The sequence below is a fragment of the Podarcis cretensis genome, assembly GCF_951804945.1.
Source record: "Podarcis cretensis genome assembly, chromosome: 16".
Classification (NCBI taxonomy): domain Eukaryota; kingdom Metazoa; phylum Chordata; class Lepidosauria; order Squamata; family Lacertidae; genus Podarcis; species Podarcis cretensis.
Genome location: NC_137186.1, coordinates 5,265,371 through 5,289,386, shown reverse-complemented (window position 1 = coordinate 5,289,386; position 24,016 = coordinate 5,265,371). Strand labels below are relative to the sequence as shown.

Sequence of the window (24,016 nt, the reverse complement as noted above, 5' to 3'; positions counted from 1 at the left end):
GGCCAGGTGGCTCGATGGGGCAAAATGGTTTGAGCATATTATACTGGTCCTGGTCCAACTGCACTGACTGCCAATTAGCTTTGGGGCCCAATTCAAAGTGCTGGCTTTGACTTAAGAAGTCTTGAACAGCCCAGGACCATAAGAGCTCAAGGACTGCCTATCCCTATATGAACCGACTTAGATCGTGCGACCGTCATCTGAGGGCCTTCTTTGCGTGCCTTCTCCACATGGAAATGAGCCTTTTCTGTGATGGCTCCCTGTCTATGGAATGCTCTCCCCAGAAAGGTTTGACTGGCACCTTCGTTACATATCTTCATCCGCGAGTTAAAAACATCCCTCTTAAGTCTTTGGCCTATATGTTGCTTAATTGGCTAAAGAGTTACGAGGAATGTTTTTGCCTGGCAGCTAAAGATATGTAATGGGAGGAGAGGTATTATTATTATTATTAATAATAACATATTTTACCAAGTCAGACCCTTGGTCTGTTTAGCTCCATATTGTCTACACTGACTGGCAGCAGCTCTCCTCTCTCAGTCCTACCTCCAAATGCCTGGGACCTTCTGCGTGTAAAGTGGGTGCCCTATGTCACTAGCTTTAAAATTAATACTAAGATTCTAGTCCTCGTGGTCATGATCCAAGATTTGACTTAGGAATCTGCTTTACACTCAGACCCTTAGTTTATGTAGCTCTGTATTGTCTATGCTGGCAGACAGCATCTCTCTGGGTTTCAGGCAGAGTCCCTCCCAGTCCTGCCTGAAGATGGCAAGAATTGAACCCAGGACCTTCTGCATGCAAAGCAGGTGCTCTACCACTGAGCTACCACCTTTCCCCAGGTTAGATCAGTTAGGCAAATTACCTCTCTAATCATAGACACATAGAACTGCAGAGTTGGAAGGGACTCGAGGAGTCATCTAGTCCAACCCCCTTTCATTGCTCACAGCGATCCTGTCAGGCACGGGTGAGGAGGCTGTGGCCCTCCAGCTCTGGCTGGACTACATCTCCTGCCATCCTCCCTGACCTTTGGGCATGCTGGCTGCTGGGAGTTGGAGTCCAGCGAAAGACTTCCGATATGATCGTAAATTGTTTCAGTATGCCACGGCTGCCGCTAGGATCCTCGTGGCCCAAAAGTGGAAATCCCAGGAGATCCCAACTCTAATAGAGTGGCAGACTAAATTTTTTGAATATACAGAATTAGCAAAAATGACCTATAAAATTCGAGACCAAAAAGTGACAAAGTTTGAAGAAGAGTGGAGTAAATTTGTTGCATACATACGAATTAACTGCAGAAGTTTAAAAACTGTAGCAGGGCTAATATAAATCCTGTGATGTGAATAGAGGGTAAGTAAGAATCTGCGAGAGAAGATGTAAATTAGGAAAACCGTAGCAGGGAAGGAGGGAAGTCTGGGCGCGAAATTGCGCAAGGTAAATAAGACAACACAAAATGTTGATTGTAAAACTTTTAAGTTTTATTTATGTTTGTGAAAATCAATAAAAAGCATTGGGGTGGGGGGAAAGAAAGACTTCTGATATGCCCCGCCCTTTCTGTAAGGTAGACCAGCATCATTCATCGCCCAGCACAGGCAGGTGGTTGCGAATGGGGTGAGTCAGCTGTGACAGAATGGTGTGGGATGGCAATGTGGTTTTCCAGTGCTCGTGGCCCTCTGTGTGTATGTGAGCACATGGCTGTGATATTCCAGCCTGCAAGAACTCTGGGAGTGATAACTCTTGTCACCGCTGCGTCAGAAGCAAACCCCCAGCAGTTGCCACCATCTCCGTGTGACTCAGTGGCTTGGTTCAGACTTGCCTTTTTGTGTGTGTACATTAAAAAAAAAAAAAAGTATACTCATCCTGCTAAATTGCCCTTGCACAGGTTCAGCTGTCTGCTCCTCCCTGCCCCCTGTCGATGCTGCAAAGTTCCCTGGGATCACTGCCTTCTTGGGTAGAAATCTAGGGCCTCCTCAACAGTCGTATTCATTTCAATCACTATCATACCACTTTGTTCCGTCGCGGCTTTCCCCCAAAGAATCCTGGGAGCTGTAGTATGTTCAGGGTGCTTAAAGTTGTTAGGAGCAAGCAGTTCCCTTTACAGTTGACAGAGTAGTTTAACCACCCCTCATTAGCAAGACATGGAAGGGTCCCCCCCCCCTTCTATCTTATCGTTTGCATCATTTTTCAGTTTGCAAAACCTGGTTTAAAACTTGTTTGCGCAAACCCGTTTGGAGGTGGTTTGCAAAAGGCCGTTTCCCTGCTGCGGCCCCCAAGCTTAAGGCATCCTGGGAATGTTAGTTCTTTGGAGGAGCTAGGGGTGACTAACAGGAAGAGCCCTGGTTCCCTCAGGAAACTACAGGTTCCAGGATTCCTTGCTGCAGCTACATTTTCCAATCCCCAGAGAGAGGGATGGATTGTTAAACCGCTCTATTAATTGCCGCTCTGTGAAGGGGGACAAGGGTCTCCTGCTAATAATTTTCAGCACCCTGAACAAACTGCAGTTCGCAGTGTGTTTTGGGGGAAGCCACGTCTCTTTAAAGCGGAATTATAGTGCATATGGGGCCCTACCTATTTCAAAAGCCCTCCCCTGGTATGTGCCTCCAGCCTCTGGCATTTCAAAGGTAGACTGCCTCTGCAAGTGGAGGTTGCATGTAGCATCGTGACTATTAGCTTCTCCAGGATTACAGGCTTCCAAATTATTTTCCCGGCCTAGTTCAAGGTCTGGGCTTTGAGCTTTTTAAAGCGGGGTGTGGGAACCTGTGGCTCTCCACATCCTGTGGTTGGGCTCTCAGCTCCCATCAGCCCTAAGAGCCCGTGTGGTCGGGGATGATGATGATGATGATGATAGCTGGAATGCAGGAACACCTGACGCTCCACAGGATCTCCATCCGTGTATTAAAGCCCCAAAACAGCCCAGAGACACACCACCTCCAATCATGTCCTTTAAGGCCCTCTGCAGATACCCTGCTCTCTGCCCTTGGTGGCAGCTTCCAAGAGCAGAGCCTTCTCTACAGTGACACCCCTCCCCAGCAGCACCCTTGTAGAATTCCTGGCCGAAGGAAGAGGGGACAGCAGCCAAGGAAAGAGATGTAAGAAATTATTGACTTGTGAAGACTGGAGGGAGCATGGAGGTGTCTTGGGAGTGGAGGGGAGGGGATTACAGGCGAGGACCTTGAACAATGAGGACTAGAATCTTGATATTTATGCAAAGCATCAGCACAAGGGGCCTGGGGTTGATTCAGAGGACTGAGAGACCCTGCAGCTGCCAGAATCTGTCAGAGTGCGCAAGTTTCTGACGCGTCCATAGTGCTTTGGGCTGACCAGACAGGAGACTTTTAATTTATTTTTTTTAGCCTTCCCTGGCTCAGCCTCTGTGGAAAAAGCCTAATTCCCGTCCAGCGAGTCTTTCCTCTACGCCAAGTAGAGTCCCATTCTTGAAAGATGATGGGGTTTTCCCAACTGCCCTGTTTAATTTAGGTCTGGATTGGTGCTGCCTTCATAAAGGTAAAGGTAAAGGTACCCCTGCCCGTCCGGGCCAGTCTTGACAGACTCTGGGGTTGTGCGCCCATCTCACTTAAGAGGCCAGGGGCCAGCGCTGTCCGGAGACACTTCCGGGTCACGTGTCCAGCGTGACATCGCTGCTCTGGCGAGCCAGAGCCGCACACGGAAACGCCGTTTACCTTCCCGCTGGTAAGCGGTCCCTATTTATCTACTTGCACCCGGAGGTGCTTTCAAACTGCTAGGTTGGCAGGCGCTGGGACCGAGCAGCGGGAGCGCACCCCGCCGCAGGGATTCAAACCGCCGACCTTTCGATCGGCAAGCCCTAGGCGCTGAGGCTTTAACCCACAGTGCCACCTGCGTCCCCTGCTGCCTTCATAGGCAGGTGTAATCCTGTTCTTCACCTGCCCTCCCACCCCATCCCTGCTTTTCCTGTTGTTGACTTCAGGCTAGGCCTGCTTTCCTTGACCTTTGAAGCAATTTCTTGACATGGAGTCGGAGAAGGGATGGGGGCTGAGGGGAGGTTGTGCTGCTTAACATAGATCTCGTAAGCTGGGTGAAGCTTCAATGAGAGCCACGTGTTCTGTCCTTGGGAGGTGGGTGGGCAGCGAATTCTGCAAAACACTCAGCCTTGGGGAGGAAAGTAACACTGTTTAATAGCCACCAGATGTCTGGAGCTTATCCTGGCGCTATCTGGGCTGGTTCCACAATCCCAGCTTCCAGCTTCATGCAAGGCGTAATTAACTTGGAGAGATCGCTAATCCTCTGCCACGGGGTGCAGCCATTGCCTAGGACAGCTCTTTAAAGCAATACAATAATATTTATTTTTAAGTTTGGCTCTCCTGGATGGCTGTAAAAGAGCTTTGGATGAATATGTGATGCAGAAGAAGGCCACGAGTCACAATGGCTGTGCGCTGCCTCCACGGTCGGATGCAGTAACGCTTCTGAATACCAGTTGCTGGAAGCCACGGGAGGAGAAAGGGTTCTTGCACCCGGTTCCTGCTTGTGAGTTTCCCACAGGCCCCTGGGTGGCCACCGCTGGGATGGGCCGTTGGTCTGATCCAGCAGGGCTATCTTTGCGGAGGTCTGCTGTGACAGCAGAACCTCCATGCCCAGGGATAATCTACCTCTGAATACCAGATATTGTGGAACGACGATTGGAGAATACAGGAGCGCTCCGGTCTCGCTTGTGGGCTTCCTGTTGCGGCATCCGGTTGGCCACTGTGAGAACAGGATGCTGGGCTAGATGGGCCCCCTTTGGCCTCATCCAGAAAGCAGGCTCGTCTGATGTTCCTATCTCCTTTTGGGTGGTTTCACATCCTGAACTTCGTGTTTTGCATCAGGTTGCCTCCGATGCAAAGACCCGTCAAAATGAATGTGTGTGTGACTAAGCTAGGGTGATTAATTTCAGTGGGTTTACTTGGGAGTAAAATTTAGTTGGGTACAGTCCATTGACTATGCTGTCACCCCTCCCCCATATATATACAGTGGTACCTCGGGTTACATATGCTTCAGGTTACAGACTCCGCTAACCCAGAAATAGTACCTCGGATTAAGAACTTTTGCTTCAGGATGAGAACAGAAATCGTGCTCCAGCGGCGGCGCAGGAGCAGAAGGCCCCTTTAGTGGTGCTTCAGGTTAAGAACAGTTTCAGGTTAAGAACAGACCTCCGGAACAAATTAAGTACTTAACCCGAGGTACCACTGTACAGTCATACCTTGGGTTACAGCTGCTTCAGGTTGTGTTTTTTAAGGTTATGGACCGCCGAAACCCAGAAGTACCGGAACGGGTTGCGAACATGTATCCCACACGGATCACGTTCACAACCCGAGCGTCCACTGTATATATTTAAAGCACAATCTGCTTTGGGTACTCAGATGAGCAAAGTGAAGAAAAATGTGGTTAAATGTGACAGGAGGGCCTGTGTGGGAATCCCCTGAGAGATCTTCAGCTGCCTCATCCTCTGGCAGTGGAGAGCTAATTGGCTCTTGGCCTCAGGCACAAACTCCCTGCTGGAATTCCCCCTCCCTGGTTCTCTCCTGCTTCCTTCCAAACAGGAGCCCTGAATTTGGGGAGTGACCATTGGCAAACTGCTCCTCTTCCTTGCCGAATCCCCCCAAAACATGGGGATGATGACGCTGCCCTGCCTTGCAGGGCTGTTGTAAAGATTTGCAAGAGAGCCCTTGAGGAAACGGATATATATAAATATTATATAGCGGGGGGGGGGGCTAGGTAAGGCTGCTCTGCAGGGTTCTGTGGTAGAAGTTGCTGTGGGAAGGATTCTCTGATTCTCTTTGGACTTGTTTACTTTGGAAAGCTGCTGCAGTCGTGGATCCTGGACTACAAATCCCCTGGTGCTAGTCCCTGGATTAACCTGAGTCCGCTGAAAGCAGCAGCTCTTCCACATTTATTTTAAGCATTGGTGTGGGAGAGGGGGAGAGGGACAAAAGATCATAGAAGGCAAAATTCCTCTGGAGCTTTTGATGAGAGAAGCCGTGCCCCTGGCCCCACCTTCCAGTGGTTACATCACACGCTAAGCAGATAAAACTGGGTATTCATTCCATCCTTTAATTAGTAGGGAGTCATATAATTTCGGACCCTGTGACCTGCTAGCGTGTTCTTCGCAGCCTGCAAATCCTCTCTTGTGTGGCGCTTTGAATTTGGGCGTGTTATTGGCAGGAAACTCCTCTAAGTGAAAGCTTCCCTTTTTGGAAAGAAGGGGATTAATTCTTCTGCGCTCTGTGTGTGTGTGTGTGTGTGTGTGTTAATCTCTGGATGCATGAGGAAGCATAGCTCTGCTGCAGTGACTCTTAACATTTGAAGATCACAAGGGAAGGGGTGACGCTCGGGGCCAGAGCATCTGCTCAGCGTGCAGGAAGTTCAGCCCCCGCCATCTCCAGGACAGGCTCCTTACCTGAAGCCCTAGAGAATCACTGCCAGTCCGTGTAGACAATACTCAGCCAGTGCGACCAAGGGGCTGACACTGTGAAAGGCATCTTTCTGTGGTTTCCTGTTAAATCAGCCCTTTATTCGCAACCATGAGGACTATTTGTTGTTTAGTCGTGTCCAACTCTTCGTGACCCCCTGGACCAGAGCACACGAGGCACTCCTGTCTTCCACTGCCTCCCACAGTTTGGTCAAACTCACGCTGGTAGCTTCGAGAACACTGTCCCACCATCTCGTCCTCTGTCGTCCCCTTCTCCTTGTGCCCTCCATCTTTCCCAACATCAGGGTCTTTTACAGAGAGTCTTCTCTTCTCAGGAGGTGGCCAAAGTCTTGGAGCCTCAGCTTCAGGGTCTGTCCTTCCAGTGAGCACTCAGGGCTGATTTCCTTCAGAATGGAGAGGTTTGATCTTCTTGCAGTCCATGGGACTCTCAAGAGTCTCCTTCAGCACCAGAATTCAAAAGCATCAGTTCTTCAGCGATCAGCCTTCTTTATGGTCCAGCTCTCACTTCCATACATCACTACTGGGAAAACCAGAGCTTTAACTATACGGACCTTTGTTAGCAAGGTGATGTCTCTACTTGGTTTGCCATCGCCTTTCTCCCAAGAAGCAGGCGTCTTTTAATTTCATGACTGCTGTCACCATCTGCAGTGATCATGGAGCCCAAGAAAGTAAAATCTCTCACTGCCTCCATTTCTTCCCCTTCTATTTGCCAGGAGGTGATGGGCCCAGTGGCCATGATCTTCCTTTTTTTGATGTTGAGCTTCAGACCATATTTTGCGCTCTCCTCTTTCACCCTCATTAAAAGGTTCTTTAATTCCTCCTCACTTTCTGTCATCGAATTACCGTATTTTTCGCTCTATAAGACGCACCGTATTTTTCGCTCTATAAGACGCACCTAGTTTTTGGAGGAGGAAAACAAGAAAAAAAGTATTCTGAATCTCAGAAGCCAGAACAGCAAGAGGGATCGCTGTGCAGCGAAAGCAGCGATCCCTCTTGCTGTTCTGGCTTCTGGGACAGCTGCGAAGCCTGCATTCGCTCCATAAGATGCACACACATAAGATGCACACACATTTCCCCTTACTTTTTAGGAGGGAAAAAGTGAGTCTTATAGAGCAAAAAATATGGTATCTTTTGGGGAAGGACAGCAGTGAGCACCTGCACCGAATGCAGAAGGCCCCGGGTTCAAAGCCCAGTGGCACCTCGGAAAGACTCCCTCTTTAAACCCCCAGAGAGATTCTGCCACTGAGTGTCAGCAGCACTGAGCTTAGTTGGACTCCAGGGTCTGAGTTGGTGCTGGGAGTTTTCTGCATCCCAGGGACTTGCAGGTTCTGGCTTCAGTCAGTAGCCAGCTGTTGACTTCTGCTTGCCACGGATCCATTCATTTGCCTGATAGATTTGTGGCTGTCAGGTGGGGCCTCTCCATCCTCTTCTCTGGGCTTACTGCCATCCTGCCTAGATCTTCTCACTTCCTTCACCTGCATTCGGTTCACCTGGCTCTACATCTGCACCTGTCCTTTGGCGCTCTTGACACTTCTCCACGTGTTGCCCAAGTTCTCTTTGCTTGCCAGTTCATTTCTGTGCAGCCCGCTTCGCACCCACTTCCACGTCCCTTGCCTTTCCTCTCCTCCGGGCTTTTATTTCAGCCTCTTTTACTTCGCTGCCTAAGTGTGACATCGGTTTTTTTTAATAATATATATATATATATATATATATATATATATATATATATATATATATATGTGTGTGTGTGTGTGTCATGAAGGCTTTTCATTAACTACACAGCATGATGAATAAATAGCAGAAATGAGGGGGAGATATTTAAATTCTGCTTCCTGCAAATGGCTTCTTTGGGGTTTGTTCACAGATAGCAGGGGTGGGGGCCGAATGGGGCCCTTCAACTCTCTCTGTTTGCCCCTTGTTTAATAAACCTCTGATGGACTCCAGCTAAATCCCTTAATGGTCTTCTGCCCCCCCCCCCACGCTTCCCTTAATCTCTCTGTCCACCCCCAGCTCCAAATTTTTTACTGCTGCTATTGGGGGGGGGGCAGAGGAGTGTCTGGACACTGGCACAACACAGTTTCTATCCTATGCCAAAGATGCCCCTCATTCTGGTCTTGGGGTGCGCATATGTTCTAGGACCTAATCCATGGGTAGACAAACTAAGGCCCGGGGGCTAGAGCCGTCCCAATCACCTTCTAAATCCGGCCCATGGACAGTCCAGGAATCAGCATGTTTTTCCATGAGTAGAATGTGTCCTTTTATTTAAAATGCATCTCTGGGTTATTTGTGGGGCATAGGAATCCGTTCATTCTCCCCCCCCCAAAAAAAAAGAAAAATATAGTCCGGCCTCCCACAAGGTCTGAGGGACAGTGGACCGCCCCCCTGCAGAAAAAGTTTGCTACCCCTGACCTAACCTGTTGCTGTAATTTGTTTAGAACTTTTTAAATGCTGCATTTCAAAGTGTTGCAACCTGCCCTGGAACCTTAGCTTGAAGGGCGGGCAATAAATCAAATTATTATTAATTATAATATTCATTTATTCATTGCATTCATATCTCACCTTTTTTTTTTAATCCAAGGAGCTCGAAGTGGTGTATGTGGTTCTCCCCTGCCCATCTCATTAATCCCTGCCACAACCCTATGAGGCAGGTTAGGCTGAAGGAGGTAGCAACTTGCCCCCAAAGACACACCCAGTGAGCTTCATGAGGCAGAGCGGGGGGACTTGAACCTTGCTCTTTCCCAGGTCCTGGTCTGACACTAACCACTATGCCGCCACCAGAGGCTCTTGCCTATGGGGCTGGCGTTTCGGCTGGGCCCAGTCAGTAAAGGGCACACAGCTCCCACCAGACTACAGATCCGTTAGACACTTGCAGCGACCAGAGACTGCTGCCTGTCAGCCTAAATGTTGTTCCTGTTCCAGTACCATTAAACTAATCCTGTTAACGACTTCTCGGTCTGGTACGACCTGTGCCGTGGACCTGTGCTGGATCTACGGAGCGGTGGGGGAGATTTTAGTATTTAAACAGCGCCTTCTTGCTGCACAGGCGACATTCTTAGTTCTGGGCCGGCCACAAGTTGAATCACCAGATTCCAAAATGGCGCAGCTGCTTTCGTAAGGCTGCTGTGGGACCAATATTACTACGTTCATTTTTTTACATCCCACCATTTCCCCATACTGAGACTTCAGGCGGCTTACACAAATTAAAACAACACAGATAAAATACAGGACACTGAAAACATATGAAAAATAATAGTAAAAATAAATTAAAGCATAATAGAATTAACACAACATCAAAATAGATGTGTTAAAATATAGATAGTAAATTCATCACAGCACTATTTAAAATCCAGTCAGTTCCCGAAGACCTGTTGGAATAAAACAGTATTCACCTGTTGGCTGAACAACAGCAAAGAGGGTGTCTGTCTGGCTTCTCTAGGGAAGGAGTTTCAAAGTCAGGGAGCCACCACCAAAAAGGCCCGTCTTCTCCCACCAAATGTGCTTCTGATGGTGGCAGGATGGAAAGAAGGAAGGATACAGTGGTACCTCTGGTTACGAACTTAATTTGTTCCGGAGGTTCATTCCTAAGCTGAAACGGTTCTTACCCTGGGGTGCGCTTTCGCTAATGGGGCCTCCCATTGCGCACGCTGGTGTGCAATTTTTGTTTGCATCCTGGGGCAAAGTTCGCAACCAGGAGCAGCTACTTCCAGGTTGGTGGAGCTCGTAACCTGAAGCATTCGTAACCAGAGGTACCACTGTATGTTGTGAAGAGGTAGCAGCCCGCAGCCTCTGCCCACATCGTGAGAGAAGTATTCCCACTCTCTCCCTGCCTTCCACACTCCAGGAGTCTCTGGCCGTTTCCCAGAGGTTAGAGAAGCTTTAAGCGCATGTATGTGGCCAGCGGTAAAAAAAAGGAGGGGAGCCTCTTTATGCTTGACAGTTAATTTGTTAAGAAGCTTCTGCCGTCTTCTGCCGTGGCATCAGGACTGAAGGTTACAAGCAGGCCTTGAGCTGGTGACCCCAGGGATCTTGGGCCGGGTTCAGCCCAAGGTGACCACCTCTGGCCAAAGGAAAGAGCCACAGTGGAAACTCAGCAAATGAATAGTATCAATAGCGTTGATACTGAATGGGAGCAGGGTTTGTTTCTACCTTAAGAATGGGTGGCAAAAGTGGGATTTGAATTCTAGCCTCGCTCTGTACATTGGGCCAGTCTCTCTCATCAAGTGAGAAAGCAAATCCGCTTTAGGCACCCTTGTCAAAACGCTGGTCACCTGTGGTGAGTCAGAAATTGTTTCTGGTGACCAAGGAGGAGGAACATTGGCACACATCCCCGTTTTCTTTAAGATTACAGATGACTGGCATAGGTCTATGCACTAGCAGTCTTGTGGCCTTTTTCCAGCTTGTATTTGCTGCAAAAGATTCCTCTTTCTATGAATAACCATAGTCCTGGTGGTGGAATGTGAAACGGGATCGTCCGTTTGTTTGTTTTTAAGCACTGAAATACAGGCTGTATTTAGCAGGACCACAGCTCAGCGATAATCTGCTTTGTGTGCACTAGGTCCCGGGTTCAATCCCTTACAGCGTTTGCAGGCAAGGCTAGAAATGTTCCCTGCCAGTCAGCGTAGTCAATACTGAGCTGGATGTACCTATTAAACCAGACCATTCTTTGCAACCATGAGGACTAGAGTCTTAGTTTGCCTTTTGGGGAAGGACGCAAGCTCATCGAGAGAACACCTGCGTTGCTGCATAAGGCCAGCATTCTGTGCTCCCAGGCTGCCTGATGAGCGCACGTTCTCTTTTAATTCCCTCTCCCGGTTTGCTTTCCAGCTTTGAAAGAGCACAGACCCGCCTTGGATATGAGTGACTCCGACGCAGACGTGCCGCCGCCAGGGGAGGAGGAAGAGGAGGAGGCGGCGCTGGCCGCAGCAGTGCTGCCGCCCCCAGGAAATGGCGGGGTGGCAGCCCTGGGGGTCATCACGGAAGGCGTGGGCGAGCTGGCGGTCATTGACCCCGAGGTGGCCAAGAAGGCCTGCGAGGAGGTGCTGGAGAAGGTCAAGCTGATGCATTGCATCTCTCCCGACGGGTCCATCCAGCTGAAGGACGGCAGCGCAGGCCCGGCTCGCCGGCCCGGCCTGGCCCTGCTGAACGGCAGCCCCGGCGAGTGCTGCGAGATCAAGTGCCTGGACGACCCTCCGGACAAGATCCAGGAGGAGGAGCAGCAGCACACGCCCAACTCGGTCAAGAGCGCCCGGCGGCGCCAGAAGAACAACTCGGCCAAGCAGTCATGGCTGCTGCGCCTGTTCGAGTCGAAACTCTTCGACATCTCCATGGCGATCTCGTACCTGTACAACTCGAAGGAGCCCGGCGTGCAGGCCTACATCGGGAACCGGCTCTTCTGCTTCCGCAACGAGGACGTGGACTTCTACCTGCCGCAGCTGCTGAACATGTACATCCACATGGACGAGGACGTGGGCGACGCCATCAAGCCCTACATCGTCCACCGCTGCCGGCAGAGCATCAACTTCTCCTTGCAGTGCGCCCTCCTGCTGGGCGCCTACTCCTCAGACATGCACATCTCCACCCAGCGCCACTCCCGCGGGACCAAGCTGCGGAAGCTCATCCTCTCCGACGAACTCAAGCCGGCCCACCGGAAGAGGGAGCTGCCGGCCCTCGGCCCGGCCCCCGAGGCGGGGCTCTCCCCCTCCAAAAGGACTCACCAGAGGTCCAAGTCGGACGCCACCGTCGGCATCCACCTCAGCAGCAACCTGAAGAGGACCGCCAGCAACCCCAAAGTGGAGAATGACGACGAGGTAACGAGGGGGATAGGTTACTGGGGGGCTTATCCTTTGCGCCGTTATTCAGCTTTTAATCCTTGTGAAAACGAACGTATCAGGAGAGGGGAAATTCTGCCTAGGGTGGGCTTCCAGCTCTGTGGCAAGTTGGTAGGCAGAGGCCATTCTCGTGCCAGAGAGTTGGGCATAAGGTAAAACATGTGCCAACCAGATTGTGGCTGCTTTCCTGGCTCAGCCTTGTCCCCCTCCTTTTGGAGTCGTGCCTGATTTCGCTGCAGATCCAACGTGAGACGGGGCGGTTCCATTCCTGCTGCTTATCAAGGGACCACTTGATCTCGAGCATTTCTTGGGACGATGTAACCTCGCATTGCCAACCAGTCCCCCCGATAGCGGTAGAGGAAAAGAGAAAGTCCAGGGGGCACATGTGTTGTTGCCCTGATCACCCACCATTGCCTCCAATCCCGCATTTACATTTTTTATATACGTACTCTGTTCCTCAAGGGTCTTATGATCGAAAATCCACACGTATTGGGGCAGCCTTGGGAAAGGGCTGTGGGCCTGGGGTGGAACACCTGATTGGCATGCAGAGTGTCCCAGTTTCCACCCCTGGCATCTCCAGGTAGGGCTGGGAACGTCCCCTGCTTGAAAACCCTGGAGAGCTGCTTCCATTCAGCATGCCGGCAGGACTGTGGGTATAGCTCCGTCTAAGGCAGCTTCTTGTGTTCCTTCCCCACCATGACACCTTCCAGATGTTTCAGGCTCCCGGCTTCCAGCCGTATTGTTTGCTCCAGGCCAGTGGTGCCGGCTGGGTTGATGGGAGCTGTGAGCCTGAAACTTCTGGGGAAGGCTGTGCTAGATAAGGAGATGCTTACAGTAGTCAGCGTCATTAATATGACGTATTGGGAATATGTGGGTGAGGTTCTAGGCCTCCCACTCTAAGGAATGGGGTAAGTGGACCCTGGGGGTGGGTGATGGGGAAGATGGCAATCCCAGGGGGCAGCTGCGCTCACTGTACGGAGAGTCTTCTAGCCCCTGGCTAGTCACTGATTGACAGTGCCATGGGACAGTGGGAGGGACCTAGTTTTAGCTCCGCCTCTACAGTCGATAAAGCCATCTTGGCGCCGGTATTTTGTTCTCTCCATGAATTCTCTCTTCCACCCAGTGGCGTTGATGGTATGATTTCTCTCTTCCGGGAAACAAACAAAAAAATGTGTAGAAAAGAAACTTTGTTTTTTTGTGTGTTTTTTTAATAATATTTTATTGAGATTTTTAAATACCAATGCAAAATTAATAAACAATGTAACATATTTCATAACATAGTTTCATAACTTCTTTGGACTCCCTCACGTCTCCCACTCCCACTTACATCATTATAAATTTTTGCCAGCAATTTATCAACTTGTTTGCGTTCTTATGTCCCGCTCGTTTAAATATAATTAATAATTCTCCAAAAAAATTATATTTTCCTCAATCTCACTTATCATCCTAATTCCAACTATTTTAGTGGTGCTCAATTGTTTGTGATCTAGCATCCTTATTAACATTCAACCAAATTACAATATTTTTGTAGGTAAATCTTGAATTTCTTCCAATCTTCTTCAACCCTCTCCTCTCCCAGGTCTTGGATTCTGCCGGTCATCTCAGCCAGTTCCATATAGTCTATCAGTTGCATCTGCCATTCTTCCAGTGTGGGTAGATCTTGGGTTTTCCAATATTTAGCGATGAGTATCCTTGCTGCCGTTGTTGCATACAAGAAAAAAGTTCTGTCCTTCTTTATCACCCTCTGGCCGACAATACCCAGAAGAAAGGCCTCTGGTTTCTTAAGGAAGGTATACTTAAATACCTTTTTTAACTCATTATATATCATTTCCCAGAAAGCCTTCACTTTAGGGCACGTCCACCAGAGGTGAAAGAATGTTCCTTCATTTTCTTTACATTTCCAACATTTATTATCAGACAGGTGGTATATTTTGGCAAGTTTAACTGGGGTCATGTACCATCTATATATCATTTTCATTACATTTTCCTTCAAAGCGTTACAAGCAGTGAAGTTCAACCCAGTGGTCCACAACCTTTCCCAGTCATCAAACATGATATTATACCCAGTATCCTGTGCCCACTTTATCATAGCCGATTTAACCGTTTCGTCTTGTGTGTTCCATTTTAACAGCAAGTTATACATTCTTGAAAGTACCTTAGTCTTAGGTTCTAACAGTTCTGTTTCCAATTTCGATTTCTCCACCTGGAACCCTAACTTTTTGTCATTTTTAAAAACTTATTTAATCTGAGCGTAGTGTAACCAGTCTCGCACTTTATCCTTTAATTTCTCCAAACTCTGCAATTTCCAATTGTCTCCATCTTTTTCTAGTATTTCCCAATATTTTGGCCATTTGGCCTCCATATTGGGTCTTTTTCGGGCCTTAGCTTCCAGAGGTGAAAGCCACCTTGGAGTTTTGTTTTCCAATAAGTCTTTATATTTTGTCCAGACATTAAACACTGCTTTTCTGACAATATGGTTCTTAAAGGCCTTATTGATCTTAACCTTGTCATACCATAAGTATGCATGCCAACCAAAAGCGTTATTGAAACCTTCCAAGTCGAATACGTCAGTGTCTTCGAGAAGTAGCCAATCTTTTAGCCAGCAGAAAGCTGCGGCTTCATAATACAACTTTAGGTCTGGCAGGGCAAAGCCCCCTCTTTCTTTCACATCAGTTAATATCTTAAACTTAATTCTGGGCTTTTTGCCCTGCCAGACAAACTTAGAGATGTCTCTCTGCCACTTCCGGAAGCACTCCGTCTTGTCCACAATCTGCAGTGTTTGGAACAAAAACAACATTTTTAGCAATACATTCATCTTGATAGCAGCAATTCGGCCTAACAAGGAAAGTTTCAATTTTGTCCAACTATCTAAGTCTCTCTTAATTTCTGACCAACATTTTTCATAGTTATCCTTAAATACTCAGATTTTTTGCTGTTATGTTTACCCCTAGGTACTTTACTTTTTTAACCACTTTTAATTCTGTCTCTCTCTGAAACCGTTCTGACTCTGTATCTGTCAAATTTTTTTCCAACACCTTAGTTTTCTGTTTGTTTAATTTAAAACCCGCCACCCGACCAAAGTCTTGAATCAATTGTAATACTCTTTTCGTACTAGATTCTGGCTCCTGCAGGGTCAAAACTAGGTCATCTGCAAAAGCTTTAAGTTTATATTGTTTCGCTCCGACCTGAATTCCTTCCACCAACCGGTCCTCTCTAATCATATTCAAGAGCACCTCCAGGACCGAAATAAAAAGCAAAGGGGAAATGGGGCAGCCTTGTCGTGTTCCTTTTTCAATTTTAAACTCTTCTGTAACCACATTGTTAACTATCAATTTGGCCTTTTGTTCTGAATATATTGCATCAATCCCATTCTCAAAACCCCGTCCCACTCCCATTTCTTTTAAATTTCCCTTCATAAATTTCCAGGAAATATTATCAAAGGCCTCCGCATCTATAAAAATTAATATTGCTTTTGTATTTATATCTGTTTGCAGAAGTTCCAAAATGTCAATAATGTTCCTTGTATTGGCGAACAAATGTCTACCTGGGAGAAAGCCTGCCTGGTCCTTGTGGATTACTTCATTTAGAACTTTTTTGAGTCTACTTGCCAAAATGTCTGCAAATATTTTGTAATCCACATTTAAAAGAGAGATGGGACGATAGTTCTTAAGTTGTGTCTTTTCAGCTTCCGATTTTGGTATCAATGTGATAAAGGCTTCCTTCCACGATTCCGGCGCCCTCTTCCCCTCCATAATTTCATTGCTAACCTCCATCAATGGTTGTATCAAGTAGTCTTTTAATGTCTTATAATACTTGGAGGTCAACCCATCTGGCCCTGGAGATTTGCCCAGTTGCATGTTCTGAATGGCTTGTTCAATCTCTTGTCGTGTTATTTTACAGTTCAGGATTAATCTATTTTCTTGTGACAATTTTGGTAGTCCATTTTTTTCCAAAAATTGTTTAATCTCAACCTCATCTTGCGGCCCTTGAGTGTATAATTTTTTGAAGTATCTCTGGAAGCACTTTCTAATGTCTGCCGGGTTCTGAATGTTTCTTCCTTCAATCTCTAGATTTGTAACTGTATTTAGTTTTTGTCTCCTCTTCAACTGCCAAGCTAGCAGTTTTCCACATTTATTCGCCGATTCAAAAGTTTTTTGTTTCATTAGTTTAACCTTCCACTCTATTTCCTGATTTATCAATTTAGAATATTGAGCTTGATAAAGTTTAATTTCTCTCAGAATCGGCTGTGACTTCGGGTTTGATCTTAACTTCTTCTCTAATTCTTTGATTTTCTCCAAGATCTTATCTTTTCTCTCATTTTGTATCTTTTTCTTTACAGCATTCTGTTGTATCAAGAACCCCCTCATCACAGCCTTACTTGCATCCCAGATAATTCTTTTTTCCACCGTAGTGTTCATGTTTATCTCGAAGTAATCCTTCAAGGCTTTTTGGGCCTTCTTAATAATCTCCTGATCTCTAAACAAGTTGTCATTCATCTTCCATCTAAAGGAACCGGTTGGTAATAGTGTCATATCCATCTTTACTGCGTTATGGTCGGAGCAGGTCTTTGGGCAGATTTCCACCATTCTGGCCTTGGGTGCCAGACCTCTAGATATCCATATTTGGTCGATTCTTGTCCAGGTCAGCTGGGCTTCAGAGAAAAATGTTCCCTCTCTTCCCAAGGGGTTCTTTGTTCTCCAGATGTCAATCAGATCCATATTGTCTGTCATTTCAAAAAAAGTCTTTGGTAGTCTGCCGTCTTTTGTGACGTTTTGGCTTTGTGACTTATCCATGTTAGTTGATACGACCCCATTCATATCTCCCATCATAATGATGTTGTTGTAGTCCAGATAATCCAACATAGTCTCATGCAACTTCTTATAAAATTCCGATTTCCCCTCATTGGGTGCATAAATTCCTAATATCAAAAGCTTCTCTCCTTGATGCTGTATCTCAATTGCCAAAATTCTTCCATGTTCATCTTTAAATAAAAATTTAGGTGACAGGCTCTCTTTTGCATATACCACACCTCTCTTCTTTACTCTGTCTGAAGATATAAATTCCTGGCCAAGTCTTTTATTTATTAACACTTTTCTATGGAGCCTAGTCACGTGTGTTTCTTGTAAACAAATAATGTCCAATTGTTCTTTTTTTAATATATGAAATATTTTCCTCCTTTTTTCTGGGATGTTACAGCCATTTATATTCCAACTCAAAAGTTGCAGAGACATCCTGAATAAATCTGGTTAATTTCCTGGGAGTGGTATCTTATTCACTGGATCTTCCGGTTCCGAAGGTGCAGGTACTGCCGGTGCTCCAGGCCCAGGAGGTAATTCAATTCCTTTTTGAAGGTCCTCTCCGTGTGCAATCAGAAATTTGTCTCTATCTTCCAATGTTCTGATTTTGACCTTCTTCCCTCTGAAGGTAAAGGATAATCCTTGAGGAAATTCCCACCTGAAGATAATTGAGTTGCTCCTCAACAGTCTGACCAATTCCAAGTAGACAGATCTAAGATCCAACAGTTGTTTAGGAATGTCTTTATAAATTTCAATTCTTTTGTCCAAAATGTTCAGTGACTTTTCGTAGTGTAGGCCCAAAATCTTATCCCTTTCCTCCTTTGATCTCAATGTTATCAAACAATCTCTGGGCTTCTCTTTCTTTGCCAGTCTTCAAAGCCTGAAAGCTGATACAATTTTAAAGTCCTTTTCCTCTAAATTCCAAAACTTGGAAAATTCTTTGGTCAAAAACTCAGCTAAGTTGCCTTCTTCCGCTTCTGGTATCGACCTTATCCTTAGGTTACTCTCCCTATTCCGCAGTTCTATCATAGAGAGATAGGCCTGGTGTTCACCTACTTGTTTGCAGAGTGGTCTTACCTCTTGTTCTAAATTTCCAAGTCTTTGGCTAGTATCCTCAGCCAATTTCCGATTTTCTACTGTGGCCTCCGTCAGTTCTCCAATTGCTTGTACGTTCTGTGATACTTGACCAGTTAATCTATTTAGGCATTCTGTGTTTTGGTCAATTTTAGCTGTTTGTTCGTCAGCTTTCTTATCCAAAGATTCCACTCTCTTATCCAAAGATTCCAATTTTTCATAAATTTTCTCTAATATAGAAGCAGTTGCTCCTGAGGCCATATCTTCCAATTGTAATTGCTCAATTTCTCCCTCCCCTGCTTGTGGCAGAGAAGCAGCTTCTTCCTCTGAAGGCAGAGTAGGTACAGATGATCTACGTGTCTGTGAGGCTGAGGTTAAAGTTGTTAAAGTTGTTTGTCTGGTTTTTGGTCCCTTTTTTCTTGTGCCACTCATTCCAGAGTTATCTAAAAGTCAAGGTCAAGCTGAGTTGTTCCCATGAGAAAGCAACAGCCCAGATGTTAACAATCAAACAGGAGGCCGGGAAAAGGAAAGTAAAGTGATGTCACTGTTATAAATCCCAAATCCTCTAGGGGGAGCTTAAAATGTCTTTAGGAAAGAGATCAGTTCTGGTAAAATTACTAGAGTCAAGTTTAAAATCCAGGAACCTTCAATAACAAGTTTTAAGCAGAGTTAATATTGGCAGTCACAATTGTTTCAGACAGTGCATGCTGGTATTCCAAATGTTACTTCAAAGTAGCAAGTCCAAACTCCCTCAGATTGTTGCAATTTTTAATTCAAAGTGTCCAAATCTGCAAACTGACAGCTCAGTTGCTCAGGCAGCTCCAACACCTGGGTTTCTTACTCAAATTATATTTCCAATAGAAGAAAGGTATCACAATGCAGATAAAGAGCATAAATCAAATGCTTAAAGTCCTTGTTTGCTTACAGGAAAATTCAATGGGTGCTCAGATCAATTAAGTTAAAAATTTCTTTCTTTGCCTCCACTCCTCCAGCTCTTTGCTTTGAAGTTCAGTGACAGCGGAAGACGGACTTCCTGTTTTTACGTCACTCCGCTTTCAGCCAAATTCAGTAGTTTTTAGTCTCAAATTTTATAAAGTCCTTCTTTACTCACGGGTTGTTGCTTTTCCGAATCAGAAGTTTTCAGGAAGAGAGGTCAGTGCTCACTGGCAGCAGCAGCACGGCTTCACTCCGCGGATCGCAAAACGACTCACAGCGCCGCTACCCCCTCCACGTTCCGGAGCCCCTTACGGGGTTCCTTCAGCGCTTTGGGGGTCGCTTCTGGCGCCCACCGAGTCTCAAGACCACAGGCTCTTGCTGCCTGTGGATTCCCAAAGTGGGTCTCCGCTTCGCCGTAGCGGATGACCCAATTCCGCGGAGCTTCCTCCTCACTAGTGGAAGAGGACCGCCATTACCGTTTGCGCCGCCTCCGGAAGTTCTAGAAAAGAAACTTTGAAACCCAGAGTATTAATTTGCTTGGCTTTCCTTGCCAAAATTGGTGATAGATCTTGACTGAGATAGAGGGAACATAAGGCCCTGTGTGTTCCATGGGGAAATCCCACCAGAAATCCTCTTGGTTTTTTATGGAGACAGGGATGGTGAGCATCTGTGGCCTTCCAGGTGTTCCTGGACTACCACTCCCATCGTCCCTCATGGCTGGCTATGCTGGCAGCTGGCACTGAAGGGAATTGGGGGTCCGAACCACACCTGAAAGTTCCCCAGCCTTGCAGTAGAGGGGAACAAATGTATCCAGGGGTATTCATGGAATTATGATCTAGCTTTGCATGTTGTGGTTTTTAATTCCATGCTTCTTCCAGGGAGCTCAGGGTGGGTATGTGTCTTCTCCCCATCCTTTCATGTGGACCCGCACAACAACCCTGTGAGGTAGGCTAGGACTAAGAGGTCCTCCAGGGAGCTAACTGGCCAGGCAGGGGTATAAACCCACGTCTTGCCGGTCCAACACTCTCAAGAGCAGCCAATGTGGTGCCTTTCAGATGTTGTTGGGCTACAACTCCCATCATTCCTCACCCTCATTTATTATAATTAATAAAACGGGCTCCCAGCCCGACCCAGAGCAAGATCCTTTCTGTGGTCTGCCTTTATTAAAGAAGAAAAACTGGTGAAAGAATTAAAAAGTGGAGGAAAGAGATTGTGGTGTGGGCGGATACCCAATGCTACACCAGCTGCTGAATCTCAATGGGTGTGGACATGTATTCCCATGCTTGTGGGGCAGGGGAACAAAAGTTGGAGAGCTTTAAATCATGGGTGGGGAACCCTTTTTTTGGCTCCCCGGACCAGATCCTTATCAGGATCAGCCTCCAGGGGCCAAATTTGGTGTCAAATACGTGACATCATTTTGGTGTCATGTGATTGACAAGTGGGAGCTGAAATGCATCAGGCCTCTACGGTGCTGCTGGATGTGCCTGTTCTGGCGTCCAGATGTGCTGCTGTGGTTGTCCCTGCCAGACCGCGATCTCTCTCTCTTTCCAGCCCTCGATCTGGCAAAACATTAGTCCGTGAACTCAGCCGCCAGAGGCGAGCCAAGAGGTCTACTTTCACTCTCCCTTTCTCTCTCTCTCTCCTACCCCCTTGGCGCACGTTGTTGGAGATCATCCGAGCAGAAACTCTGGGGTGGAATTTCAGTATCGCTGGAGCAGCAAATGAATATTTAATGCGCCAGAACTTTCCCTGTCTCTCTGTAGACTCAGGCTTGCGTCAGACGCGGTTGCCGAGTGCTCTTGGCGCGGCTGCTCTTTGGGTGTGGGGCATTTGAGAGATGTGGGGATCCCGTGATAAAGCCTAGGGGGAAGTAAGGGGATGGGAAGTAAGGGGATTTTGTGATAGAACTGGGAAACTGTGTGGTATCTTCTTAGGACCTCGTGGTGCCATAAGAACATCAGAAGGGCCTGGCTGCTGGATCAGACCAAAGGGGGCCCATCCCGTCCAGCCCTCCTTCTCTCACAGTGGCCAAGAAGATGCCCCAAAAGTGCAGCAGCAACAACTCTCCCTGCTTGCGAATCCCAGTTTACTTTTTGTTAATCCTCATCTTGGAGTGGGGAGTACACAGCCATCGTGATCAGCAGCCTTCGATAGCCTTATCCTCCATGAATTTGTCTAATCTGCTTTTAAAGATGGGGAACGTACTTGAAATGCCGAGTTACCAGGAGCCAGCCTCAAGTTTTTTTAGCGTGTGCAGTGAATAAAAGAAATTCCAGAAATTTCTTTTTCAGGCGTTGAGCTGCATGGAATTCTTCTGAGCCTATGCATGTGGAGAAATCGGGCTTCTTTCCTCCCCTCTTCTTGAATGCATAGGCTCTTCTCTCATTTTTTAAAATCACATTTCCACCCATGAAATCGCAGTTGTGTGCGTGGGAGAGGTATATCTGATCCTGCGCATACAACAACCTTGCGAGGTAGGCTGGTACGCGAGATGCGCAGCCGATTGGCTTTGCATTTGGAAGCCGGCACTCTGCCAGGTGCTGCATGCTGACTTGGGGCGCAAAGGCGATCTTCCCCAGACCGTCCCGGCCAAGCCAGAACAATTGACCACCCTATTACACTCTCGATTCCCAGGCTTGTCTTCCAGATGGCTCCAAAGGCGGCTCGCAGAGCCCTTCCCACTCCCTGCCGCTTCATTGTTCGCAGGGGAACAATGGGCTGATAGAAAGCCAGGAGCTCGGAGGCCGCCGGTTGCCCAGGATGATCCCAGCCACTCGCCAACTGGAAACCAGAGCCCGGAATGCTTATTAATTCACGCAGGGCTGGATTTCTCCTGGCGACGTGCGGAGAGTCTTCTGGGCCCGAAGTGCCGCAAGAGATGTTCCGAGGAAAATGTGGGAAATGCTTTGGCTGAGGCTGAGCACTTCTTAAAATTGCAGTTCTGGTTGCCTCACCTCAAAAGGGATATTGCAGAGTTGCAAGAGGGAGGGGACGGAACAACTCCCCTATAAAGGGAGGTTGCAGTTTGGGGACCTTTGAGTTTAGAGAAAAGGCGAGTAAGGGGCAACATGATAGAAGTTTATAAAACTATGCATAGCATGGAGAAAGAGAGAAATTTGTTTTGTGTTTTGTTTTGTTGGGAAACCCTTTTATTTACACGCAAGACACAAGCCTTCCCAAATCCCCTTACTTCAGAGGAATGAACCGAGAGGAGTGGGTGGCCCCGATTCCAGGTCGGCCGTGCTTAACGAGCTTGTAAGTGATGGAGAACTCTCCCAAATTGTGGCCAATCACTTCAGGCTTGATTTCCACCTGGTTGAAGGTCTTCCCATTGTACATGCCAACCATGCTGCCCACCATTTCTGGAAGGATAAGCATGTCTCGCAGGTGGTTTTTGACCACCTCAGGCTTCTCCATGGGCAGGGCCGCTTTCTTGCCTTTGCGCAGCTGCTTGAGGAAGGGAGTGCTGCTTGCGGCGCAGGCCGCGGTTGAGCTGCCGGCGGTGGCGGGCACTGTACAGCTGCATCAGCTGCTCGTAGGGCATGTCGAGGAGCTGGTCCAGGTCAGCACCCCGACGGGTGACCTTCCGGAAAGTACGCTTCTTCTTCTTCTGCTTCACTTCCGCCATCTTGGCCGCAGTCTCCTCCAGGGAAAAAAAGTGTGAGAGAGAAACATTTTACCTCTCCCATGACACTAGAACTCAGTGACACCCTGAATGTTGGAAGAGTCAGGATACTTAAATTAAAGGACAGAGTTAAACGGTGGAACTCCCTGCCGCAGGAGGGAGTGATGGCCACCAACCTAGATGGCTTTAAAAGAGCATGAGACAAATTTGTGGAGGAGGAGAGGGCTATTGATGGCTACCAGCCATGATGACTGTGCTCTGCCTCCAGTCGGAGGCATCAATGCTTCTCCATACTTCTCCATACCAGTGACTGGAGGCCGAAGGAGAGGAGAGGGCTCTTGCGATTGGATCCTGCTTCTGAGTTGTCTGTTGAGGCATCTGTTTGGTCACTGTGGGAACAGGATGCTGTGCTGGATGGTGTGGGAATGTTGAGGCTGGCAGGAGAGGATATATTGATTATTAATATCCGTCCTAATTCACGCTGGCAAGTTACTTTATATAGCATTCCCCTTCTTACGCAGCAGAAAGCTGGTTGCAAACTTGTGTGAGTCTCTTAAGACAACAAACAATTAAATCTGGCTTGCCCAGATTGAGATATGTTCTGTTATTCCTGGTAAGACCCCTTTGATCCCTCCTAAAAGAATAAAATGGGATGTGGGTGGCGATGTGGGTTAAACCACTGTGCCACTTGGGCTTGCCGGTCGAAAGGTCGGTGGTTTGAATCCCCACGACGGGGTGAGCTCTCGTTGCTCGGTCCCAGCTCCTGCCAACCTAGCAGTTCAAAAGCACGCAGCGCAAGTAGATAAATAGGTACCGCTCCAGCAGGAAGGTAAACGGTGTTTCCGTGTGCTGCTCTGGTTTTGCCAGAAGCGGCTTAGTCATTCTGGCCACATGACCCGGAGAAACTGTCTGTGGAAGCGGACAAACGCTGGCTCCCTCAGCCTGTAAAGCGAGAAGAGCGCCGCAACCCCAGAGTCGTTCGCGACTGGACTTGTCAGGGGTCCCTTTACGTTTACCTAAAAGAATAAAGATACAACAGTCTTATTTATAAGTAACAAAAAAAGTAGTTTTACTCGTGATCAGGCAGAGCACAGTGTGATCCCTGAAGCAAAACTTTAGGCTTAAAGTTACAAACATGTACAAACAGGTTTACCCCATATGGGAGATAACCTGGGGTACTGCTGGCGGCCAGCAGTCCAGACCAGGTGAATTAGGAAGTTCGCAGGACGAAAAAGAAGATCAAAGAGAGGGAGGTGGCTGCGTGACTTGGCCTTTTACAAGGTCTGAAAGGTCATGCCCAGCTACTAGTCACACTCAAGAAAAG

The 24,016-nt window shown here is 47.5% G+C and overlaps 1 protein-coding gene, 1 long non-coding RNA gene and 1 pseudogene across 5 annotated transcripts in view; 1 reads left to right on the top strand and 2 right to left on the bottom strand.

Annotated features, from left to right (window-relative positions):
* Positions 1 to 24,016, top strand: part of PI4KB (phosphatidylinositol 4-kinase beta) — a 59,251-nt gene that overhangs the window by 5,228 nt on the left and 30,007 nt on the right. For all 3 annotated transcript variants that reach the window (XM_079957983.1, XM_079957981.1, XM_079957982.1), the window contains exon 3: positions 11,258 to 12,240. In XM_079957983.1, the coding sequence (XP_079814109.1) occupies positions 11,287 to 12,240 (954 nt within the window). In that variant the 5' untranslated portion in view covers positions 11,258 to 11,286. The remainder of the gene's footprint in view (positions 1 to 11,257; positions 12,241 to 24,016) is intronic.
* The window catches only part of LOC307205923, a 53,867-nt gene that overhangs the window by 14,933 nt on the left and 14,918 nt on the right, over positions 1 to 24,016 (bottom strand). The gene's annotated exons all lie outside the window — the stretch shown is intronic.
* On the bottom strand, positions 22,183 to 22,711 carry LOC307205754 (small ribosomal subunit protein uS19 pseudogene; annotated as a pseudogene). The gene has a single exon. The product of its transcript is annotated as a small ribosomal subunit protein uS19 pseudogene (transcript).